Here is an 11,260-nt window from a genome sequence, read left to right on the forward strand (position 1 = left end):
CCCTTCTTTTCTACTAGTCTTAATGAACCAAATATCATTAAACACTGGACCAAATTGAACCTCACTAGTTTCTATTGGTTATTGGCAGCAAAGGGCGTAAAGTTGTTTCAAGTCCTACAAAACAAATTTAAACTACATCAGACGGAATTGTTCCATTAAAACAGGCAGGCATGTACTGGCCATCGGGACTACCGGGAGTTTCCCAGAGGGCCAATGGCTTAGTGGGCCAGTTTCAGTGACAGCCTATCAAAGTAATGGCTGCGAGGCTCACGCAAGCCACTAGCGGGGAGTAAAGGGTTAAAAGTACCTATGTTGCGACGCTGCCAAAATGCTTTGCAGGCGCTTCGGCAGTGCTGCCCGTAGATTTCAATGGCAGGGGCAGTGCAAGAGCAGTGTATACAGGAACACTTGTCCCCTCTATGTGATAATATCAAATGCCTATGAAGGGTGACCTAAGCACAGATCGCTTTTCAGTGCAATAGCAGAGTCTGCTGCAAGTGTAAACAAGCCTTTGGGTTCCATAGGAAGAACTTAAAGAAACACCTTTCCTCTTCTGACAGAAATAAGAGGCCTGTTTAAGGAGGAAAGGAACAAGAGGGATAGAAAATCCTCCTTAACCAATAGGTTGCAGAAGTTGTATCCACGAACCAAGGAGGATGCGACTCCTTTATCTAACCCACCAACGTTGGATGTGACAGTCACAAGACTGGCCAAGAATGTGACACTTCCGATGGAAGACTCTTCCTCCTTTCACAATATCCTCACATGACACATTGACATACACTTAAAGTTTTAACTCATGGAGAGTGGTGCTGTTGCTTTAACATCTGTAGCAAGTGCTATGCGAGTGTGGGCGCAGAACTTGGAGTATGCGATCAAAAACCAGCTGGCAAAAGAAGAAAATAATCAAGGCTCTTGATGAGATAAAACTCTTGGCCGACTTCGCAGATGAGGCAGCTATTGACATAATTCGAAATTCAATGGTCCTCCAGAGCCATGCTCAGCTCAGTCACAGCCAAAAGAGTGCTGTGGCTAAAACCCTGGGTGGCTGATCCATCCTCAAAGCAAAATTTCTGTAAACTGGATTTTGATGGGAAGGCGCTGTTTAGCCCAAAAACACTGAAGACTGCTATATCCAGGGTTACAGGAGGAAAATCAGGTCTTCTGCCCCAAGATCAAAAGTCCAGACACTAGAGTGGGCAACCATCCAGAGGAGCACCAAACAGGTACTGGGATTTCAGAGGCTTTCACCCATCCAAGGACTTCAGAAGGCATTTGAGGGTTACATAGTTAACCTTCGTAAGATCGCAGAGAGCCAAGACCCATGCAGCTCCCTTAGATACCCAAAAGTCCTTTTAATGCCGGGCCTGCCCACGAGGCAGTTGGAGCCAGGTGGCTCAAAGGGACTCAGTTCTGGCAAGACCACTGCTAAAAAAATGGCTGATTAAGTCCACAGTGGTGCAAAGCCATTATTGGCTATTCAATCGGCAGCCTCCCGAACTACCTCAAGAGGCTGAATCAATTTATCCAGATGGAGTCTGTCCATAACATAATCCAGGTTATTCAACCAGGAGACTGGAGGATTTCAGTGGACTTGCAATCTGCCTACCAGCATGTCCCGATCCTTCAGTCATACCAGCAGTTCCTCAGATTTGCATTGAGGGACAGGCATTACCAGAGGCAGCTGGAGCCTACACAGAATATGGTCTACCTAGGGGCCCAATTCAATACTCAGGTGGCCACAATCTTCTTGGGATGATGGCTTCATGTATTCCGATGATCCCCAAGGCTTCCTGATGCAGTGGAAGAGTTTGTCTAACCCAGCCAAATCAGGATCACCAGCCGTATGCACCAGAGTCTCTGGTGGTAGGCAAAACAAATGCTAATTAGGGCTGCAGCCATGAATCATTGTTACCACAGATGCCAGAGCAGCAGGGTGGGGCGTCACCTGCGAACAACTCAAGATCCAGGGCAGAGGGGAATTTCCCACTCAGGGCCTAGTTTCCAATATTCTGGAACTTAAACAGCATTCATGGCATTGGCCACCTTGCTGTCTCACATACAGGCTCGCCCAGTCCTGCTCCATCTGGACAACACAGCAGCAGTGTCCTACATACAGTGACAAGGTGGGATGCACAGCCAATCCCTCTTGAGAGAGGTGGAACTAATAATGACATTGGCACAATAATATCTCCCAGATTTGATGGCCATATATCTTCCAGGCTGACAGAACTTGGAAGCAGATCACCTATCCAGACAGTTCATGGACCCCAGAGAATGGTCCCTTCAACCCAAATTGTTCAAACAGATCATCCATGAGTGGGAGTGTGCGCAAGATGGATATTTTTGCCTCATCAACCATCTGCAAGGTGAGCCGGTTCCTCTCATACTAACCTTATCCATTAGCGGAGGGGATGGATACCTTGACCCATCCTTGGGTTGGGCAACTGGCCTATGCCTTCCCTCCAATTTCTTTAATCCTGAAATTCCTGAGAAGATTGTTGACAGAGAATATTGACATTCATCACAGTATTTCCTTACTGGCCTCACAGACTATGGGTCTCTCTGGCAATGGTTCTCAGCGTGTGCCCACCGATCACTCTGCCGATGACTCCTCATCTCCTGTCTGAAGGAGATACCCTACATCCGCAACCATCACGACTGGCCTTAGCAGCCTGGAGATTGTAAAGCAGGGGTTACAATAGTTAGGATGTTCTCCAGAGGTTACTAGAACTTTACAGAGTTCCAGAAAGGGGTCAACCAATGCCATCTACTCCAAAATATGGAGTCGATTCACAAGCTTTGCAGCTGGATGTCAGTTTGACCCTAGTGACCCAAATGTGACCCAAATGTATCTCAAATCCTGTCTTTCCTGCAATACGGATTGAATTTGGAGCTCAGCCTAAGTTTGCTTAAGGTGCAAAATTTCAGCCATCTCGGCTTTTACCCAAAATAAATGGGCAGCAAACCTGCTGATGGAGCACTTCATGAGAGCGGTACTAAGACTACACCCTCTCAAGAGAAATAGGTTCCCTCAATTCGACCTGGCAATAGTCCTGAATTTTCTAGCAAACCCTCCTCATACTCTGATAGAAGACTCTTCATTATGGAAGTATGCAAGCCAACCTTGAGCAGAATTCCGTCAGAAAAACCATCCAAGAAATTCTGCTTGTGTGTACGGGGCATTAGAGTCTGCAAAAGACTTGAGACAGGGGTGGAGGTTCACCTTGCAGCAGGAAAACAACCCTAAACATACAGCCAGAGCTACAATGGAATGGTTTAAACCAGTGATGGCGAACCTTGGCACCCCAGATGTTTTGGAACTACATTTCCCATGATGCTTAACTCCACTGTAGAGTGCAAGAGCATCATGGGAAATGTAGTTCCAAAACATCTGGGGTGCCAAGCTTCGCTATCACTGGTTTAGACCAGTGTTTCTCAACTCTAGTCCTCAAGGCGCCCCAACAGGTCATGTTTTCAGGATTTCCCTCAGATGAAACAGCTGTGATCATTACTAAGGCAGCGAAACTGATCAAATCACCTGTGCAAAATAATGGTAAGCCTGAAAATATGACCTGTTGGGGCACCTTGAGGATTAGAGGTGAGAAACACTGGTTTAGATCAAAGCATAATCCGATTGAGAATCTGTGGCAAGACTTGAAAATTGCTGTTCAGACGCTCTTCATCCAATCTGACAGAGCTTGAACTATTTTACAAAGAAGAATGGGCCAAAATGTCACTCTCTAGGTATGCAAAGATGGTAGAGACATCCTCAAAAAGACTTGCAGCTGTAATTGCAGTGAAAGGCGGTTCTGCAAAGTATTGACTCAGGGGGGTGGAATACAAATGCACACCACACTTTTCACATATTTGTAAAAAATGTTAAAAACCATTTATCATTTTCCTTCCACTTCACAATTATGTGCCACTTTATGTTGGTCTATCATGTAAAATCAATTTACGTTTTTTGTTGTAACATGAAACAATTTGGAAAATTGCAAGGGATATAAATACATTTTCTTCAAGGCACTGTATATTGAAGTCTACAAGATCCTAGATGTGATGGCTGTTTTATTTTTGCCTAGTGATCCAGACAGAAATTCTGTAGTGTTTCAACAGAACAACCTATCCTGCAGATGTCGCAGATAGAGGGTGGAGACACATCATTTATCACGAGAAGGGTGCTTACAATGGTCAGCTTTTAAGCAAAAGCTTTATCCACCCCCAATATAAAAAAAAAAGGAAGAATAAACCTGCTGTAACTTGTTGTAAGCAAATTGCCATAAGCTTCAATTTGTTAGTGCATCCAATGCCGCGTACACACGTAGCGGACTATCCGGCGGACTTAGTCCGGCGGACTTCCCGCCGGACTTTCCAAACGGCTACTTGCCTACACACGGCACTTTTTCAGCAGACTCATACGGTGTACTAAGTCCGCCGGACTATCCTCCGTACTTTTGAAATGAACGGACTCGCCCACACACGCGGAGGAAAGTCCGCTCATTTTGAGTGCGTCTCCAGGTAGGCGGGGCCCGCGAAGGAGACGTCGCTGGCCCCGCCACCTGGTATGGACTTAAAGGGGAACCCCAATGCCGAAAAAATCGTCGTGGGGGTCCCCCCCAGGTCCACATCAGACCCTTGTCCGAGCACGCTACCCAGCCGGCCAGGAAAGGGGGGGGACGAGCGAGCACCCCCCCATGTTGAGGGCACGCGGCCTGGTACGGCTAAGGAGGGGGGGGCGCTCGCTCGTCCCCCCCTTTCCTGGCCGGCCGGGTAGCGTGCTCGGACAAGGGTCTGATGTGGACCGAGGGGACCCCACGCCGATTTTTTCGGCGTTGGGGTTCCCCTTTAAGTCCATACCAGGTGACGGGCCAGCGACGCCTCCCTAGCTGACCCCGTCTACCTGGAGACGAGCTCAAAATGAGCGGACTTTTCTCAGCGCGGGAAAAGTCCGCTCATTTCAAAAGTACGGCGGACTGGCACACCAACGGCCGGATTGTCTGCCGAAATGCGAGTCCGGCGGGAAGATTGGAGTGCAAAAATACTTTCTAAGTTCGGGTAAAAAAAGTCAGCCGGAGGCTACACACGGGGGATTGTCCGGCGGACTTGAGTTTGCCGGACTTTTCCACCCGATTGTTTGATCGTGTGTACGCGGCACAACACTATCCTCCCACCAAACTGACAATGCTGCTGTCCAAAAGCTGTCTTTGTTGCCCTTTCATCCAAAGTATAGGCACTCTGAGCCCTTGTACACACGGTCGGAGATTCCGACAACCAAATCCGTCGGATTTTGTCCGTCGGATTTTGTCCGAAACTGTTGTATACACACAGTCGGACAAAGTTGTCGGAAAATCCATCGTGATGACGTTATTTCGTTACGACGGGACTGTGTTCACGCTAGTAGCCAATAGCTTTGGTGCAGGAATTTGATCTGAGCATGCGTGGCACTTTGTCCGATCGGAATTCTCTACACATGCTCGGAGTATGTCCGATCGGAGCATTTTGTTGGAAAATATTTCCGGGAAGTTGGAAAAGTTGGTCCGACGGATATTCCGACTGAAACAGTCCGATGCAGACCATACACAGTCGGAATATCCGACAAAACGCTCCGTTCGGACACATTCCGACGGCATCTCCGACCGTGTGTACAAGGGCTTACACAGGAGGTTTGTTACTGGCTGGATCTCCATGTGAAAACAAATACAGCCACCACATCTAAATGATTGGTATGCTGCAATATATTTGGTTTTGAGTTTAATACCGCTTTAAATTAAATTTAGGGAACTGGTTCAGAATATTGTTAAATTAGTATCATATTTCAGAGTGTGATATGGTTTTTGGTGTGTAACCATTTCATTTTCAGGTCTTATCAAATTAATCTTTAGGTGAAAAATTTGCAGGTGCAGCAAAAACCCTGCATCTCTTTATTTGCAGCTGAATGATATTGTACAAAAAAAAAAGCTTTTCACTGTCGGTTTCCAGCTGTCAGTTTTCAGTGTTCAGAAGAGGTTTTCAACTGCCCCATGTACATGAGCCCTTAGGGGTCATTACTATTGTCATACATTTTTCTGTGTATTGGACTCTAGATAACGTTGATATCATTATCATTTGGCATCATGTTAGATATTTGGAGAGTTAGGCCTGATTCACACCTTTGCAGTTTTAGTGCTTTTTGCATTTTGCAGATTTGCACTACAGTCCATTTAACATGGTTTGCTATGGAACACATTCTGTAGTGCAAATCTGCAAACTGCAAAAAGCACTAAAAAATGCATAGGTGTGAATCCAGCCTTAGTGCTGCAAACCAGTGCGATGTCAGACATCACATGTGATTCACACACTGCTATGCAAATCACATGCGAGGTCAGTGCAATGTGAATTCAGCTATACAGATTGTATGGCTGAATTCATATTGCATTCGGACCAAAATCATACAGGATTTTTTTGTTCCGCACCAGAATCAGATTGCATGGGTGTTCACACCCATGCGATGCGATTCCTATCCAGGTTGATAGTTTGCATTGCAATATATGCAAAGCCATCAGTTCGCATAGGGCAGTGTGAACTGCCTACGGGTGACATGTGATGTGGGAACCCGTACTGGATTCGGGTTCTCGCATCGCAGCAGTGTGAACCTTTTCATTACTATATGTGGGAACACAGCTGGTGTTAAGCAACCTCAAGCAAGCCTCTTCATTTGAATAACCCCTTTCTTCTAGAATCACACATCGTAGCGCAGAAGTCTTTATTGTCTTTTTTGCTTAAAACTGGAGGAACATTGCACCTTTAAAATCTCTGAGAGATACAAGAAGCCAGCATACTACACATTGACGCTCAGCTAGTAACTGAAAATCATTTCTGGGTAAAACTGGCCTTTGAAAGGACTCACCCCAGCGGGTCCCCAACTACTACTAAATAATTAATCAATACAGTTTTAACTGGAGAAAAAGTAGTAATTACAGTGCACCTATTAAGATATATTTATTTGGATAAAATATATTGTAATGTTAATAAATTCAAATAAACACAAAATAGGCAAAAGTTATTGTTTTTCATATACAGGACTTTTTGTTTGAGCAACTGTGCCTGTTAACTGTCAGCAAAGACATGTAATGTAGTATGTAACAAAAGATTTACATGTTCACACTAGTAATGCAACTAATCTGATAACCAAATAAACATTAAATGGTATTCATGCACAGCAAAAATCAACTGCCAGAAAAAGGTTGTCTTTTAAAAAGGTCTCTTATTTTCTTTTATATAAGACAATAATTTAACAAAAAGAGAAGTAACCATTTATACTTACTTTCTTGCCATTCACAAAGAAGATAAGTTCATCTGATTCCATGCCTTTACTCTTAGCTGTAGACATCCAGCTGTAGTCGTAGCTCTAGATCCAAGCAGGTATCTGGAAGCAGAACGCTGCTGATGTATAATTTTCTAGTTATGGTGAGAGTTTGGGAGGGGACAAAGACCACAGGAAAACAGTCAGCATGCAGTCTACAAAGCCAGACAGAAGATAGAAGCTGACTAGTTTTTCCTGCCTGTTGAGCCTTGGACCAAAAATTTATGATGAAGCAAAATTATTACATATCTTGGTATCAAGTTTAAAAATGAACAAACTTTCACATTTAGTTTAAATGCATTTCTTCCTTTCAACTTTGCTTTATTTTTTTCTGGTCTTGATGCTGTTTTCAGGTATCAAATGGTTTTAATGTAGTAAGATGTATATTATAACATACATAGATGGTTCAATGTATATAGCATAATGAAATAAAGAGGGCATCATACAGAGGCCATATGGGTTTATAGTAGCAAAGTTTCAAAAATAACATCCAAATTAGTATCCAACAAATATAGGTACATTTTGTACACATAAAGAGTTAGTGGGTTAAAGGCATAAAGTCCAGCACTTTTGGAGAAACTAATCTAGCCACAGTTGCCAAAATGTACTATAATTTGTCATGGGTATCCTCCAGGACAGCAGTCAATTTCTCATTGACAAGTGTTCCACAGAGCCTTGATTTGACACCTTCAAAACTAAGAGATGAAGATTTCCACACATTGGCATTTGTTTGGTAGCTATGACCTTTGGACAAGTTAACCTTATATGAAACATATTGCCCTTTTCTTAAAGTGGTTGTAAACCCTTACAACCAACTTTGACCTACAGGTAAGCCTAGATTAAGGCTTACCTGTAGGTCCAAGAAATATCTCCTAAACCTACACGGTTTAGGAGATATTTGACGAAAGACTGAGCACGCCGCGGTCAACGGCGATATGCCGCGAGTGGCGGCTCCCGTGCGCATGCGCGGGAGTGACATCGTGGCTTCGCCGGATGACAGTGGCGGAGCAGCAAGACCCACCGAGAAGATGGATGCTCCGGACTACAGGGGACAGCGGTGACTTTGCTGGCTCCTGTGTCAGGTAAGTGACACATAATGGACTACTGTGCGATGCATAGTATTCCATTATGCTTTACCTTTGCAGGGAATCAAAGAGGAAGTAAACTCATCAGGGTTTACTTCCTCTTTAAGACCCTCTTAAGCAAAGAGCAGAGAAGGTCAGGATACATTTCCATCCATAACTCGGAGCCCAGCTACATTACTAACCTAGTCCCAAAATACCAACCAAGCTGCTCTCTTCGGTCCTCCCTAGACCTCTTGCTCTCTAGCTCCCTTGTCACCTCCTCCCATGCTCGCCTCCAGGCTTTCTCCAGAGCTTCTCCTATCCTTTGGAACTCCCTACCCCAATCTGTCCGACTGTCCCCTAATCTATCCATCTATCCCCCAATCTATCCATCTTTAGAGGATCCCTGAAAACTCTTGCTTCTAGCTAATACACAGTTTTACTTCATCAGCTCACCCCCCACATCTATTACCTTTTGTATCAATTGACCCTCCCTTTTTAGATTGTAAGCTCTAATGAGCAGGGCCCTCTGATTTCTCTTGTACCAAATTGTAATGTAATTGTAATGTCTGCCTTTTTTTTTGTTAAGCCCTGCGCATACTGTTGGCGCTATATAAATCCTGTATTATAATAATAATAATAATTTTCGCTAGTTTAGCTGAAGTAAAGCACCATCAAGAAAACAGAAAATAGCTATCAGATACTTACCGCAATTTTCTTTTCCTAAACTATACTCACGTCATCACACAATGGGTTAATGCCAAGTCTCTAGAAGGGAACAAGGATTTCCTTGAGGCTTGTATAGAGGTTAACGCTTGCATGAAACATCTGGTCAATGGTTCTTCTGCCCATCTGCAGTTTGCGAAAGGATAAAGCAGAGATCCATACTCTAATGGAGTTGTATGCCAGACCAAGCTCTAACGCGGACATGTCCAGGATATTGTCTAACGCTGGGGGCACAGGAGATAAATCTTTGGCTGAGCAAAGATAACAAACTTCCTTTATATGTAGCATTTATGGATGATCTTGTGGCCTTCACCAAGGTCTGAACCACTTTGGAGAAGAATCCCTGCTGCTTTAGTCTGGCCGATTCAATAGCCAAGCTATTAAAAAGTGGTCTCACTGGATTGGAGTGCTGCCACTGATGTTGGTATAAAAGATTTTGTTTGACCCAAAATGTGATTGGCGGTGCTGACGACACCTCTTCAGCAGATGGAAAGCACCTGTATGGCATAAATTATTTTTGTCCAATTTTTCAGAAGCACCTTCATAATCAAGGACACTAGAGGAAGACAAAGACCAAAGAAAAATCGCATTGCTCTGTGAATCCATCTTCTATCATTTTGCCTTTGTGCCTTGTTAAAAATACCAAAGCTTCACGTTCGTTCAGTGGAGCCTGAGAACTACTGCTAGAAAGCCCCCTATAGCCAATACTGGTTGAGGTACTCATTGTTGGAAAATAATCTGCCTAACCAATCCATTAGAAGATTATTTTTTACGGCAAGTAGACCGTCGTTAACTGCCTATAAGCGGCTCCCCGCCCAACAAAAGGTTTCTGTTGTGAGATATTAACAGGCAAAGACTCTTGATGCCTCCTTGGCAAGCATTGTAAACTACTGCTGTGTTATCAATCACCAACTTCACTGGGGCCTCCTTGTAGAAGATACTGAAAGGCTTGCATTGCTAGAAAAACTGCCTTCCATTTTGGACAGTAGTTGTGTCTGCAGTCTACCAGGCTCCAATGGCCTTGCACCTATCTCAGACTGGAGAGACTGGCATCCAAAAAAGTACACTGGTGACCAAAATTCCTGTTCTTACTAAATTCGTGCAGACCATAGGCTTGCACACAGGGTGTGCCCGGGCACACCCTAATCACCCTGTGTTTTAGTGTCCCAAGATCTTCCTGGGTGGCTGGCAAAACTGCATCCAAGCAGTGAGTAGAATGTGAGACAGTATCATATTGAGCAGATTGTGAGGCTTGTAAGATCTGCTCAGAGTGTGAAACTGTCATGTAATGTAATTGCATACAGGGAGAGAGAGGAGCTGTCAAAATTCAGCCGTGATGTTGGGGATAGGTGGGACCGAACAGCTATCTAACACCAACCAATCAATGGCTGGTGTTTAGATAGCTGCTCTGTTCCGCCCATCCCCATCTAACACCAGCCATTGGGGTGGGGTCTGGGCAGGCTGCTATGGGTATATGGCTCCACCCCTTTAAGCAGCCCAATCATTGGCTAGTGTTTAGATAGCTATTCAGTCCCGTCCATCCCCAACATCATCGCTGAGTTGTGATAGATCCTCTCTCTCCCTACATGCAGTTACATTACATGACAGTTTCACACTCTGAGCTGCTCTTACAAGCCTCATGATCTGCTCAATGTGAAACTTCCCCACTTCCCCAATCAGTGTCACCTGCCAGTGCAAATCAGTGCCACCTGCCAGTGCCAATCACTGCTGACTATCAGCACCACCTACCAGTGCCACCTCTAAGTGCCCATCAGTGCTTCCAATCAGTGGCACCTATCAGTGCCCATCAGTGCTGCCAATCAGTGGCACCCATTAGTGCTGACAATCAGTGCCCATCAGTGCTTACAATCAGTGGCACCTATCAGTTCTCAGTGCTGCCAATCAGTGCCCATCAGTGGCACCTATCAGTGCTGTCAATTAGTGGCCATCAGTGCTGCCAATCAGTGCCCATCAGTGCACTGAGTGCAGGGATGGGGAGATGGACTCAGCAGCCAAGCACATTGTCCATGGGGGGGGGGGGCAGCTTAGTTGGGCACAACTGAAATCTGTTGATGTTTATTAATGCCACTCTTTAGTATAATAGGTAATCAACACACCACCATTT

The 11,260-nt window shown here is 44.8% G+C and overlaps 1 protein-coding gene across 1 annotated transcript in view; it reads right to left on the reverse strand.

Annotated features, from left to right (window-relative positions):
- LOC143924362 (aldehyde oxidase-like) overlaps nt 1–9,230 on the reverse strand; it is a 306,571-nt gene extending 297,341 nt beyond the window's left edge. The window contains exon 1 of the mRNA XM_077448642.1: nt 7,307–9,230. Within this exon, the coding sequence (XP_077304768.1) occupies nt 7,307–7,372 (66 nt within the window). The 5' untranslated portion in view covers nt 7,373–9,230. The remainder of the gene's footprint in view (nt 1–7,306) is intronic.
- Between the last annotated feature and the right edge of the window lie 2,030 nt (nt 9,231–11,260).

The sequence above is a fragment of the Lithobates pipiens genome, unplaced genomic scaffold (assembly GCF_037356315.1).
Source record: "Lithobates pipiens isolate NorthernLeopardFrog02 unplaced genomic scaffold, aLitPip1_a1.2 Scaffold_22, whole genome shotgun sequence".
In the NCBI taxonomy this organism is placed as follows: domain Eukaryota; kingdom Metazoa; phylum Chordata; class Amphibia; order Anura; family Ranidae; genus Lithobates; species Lithobates pipiens.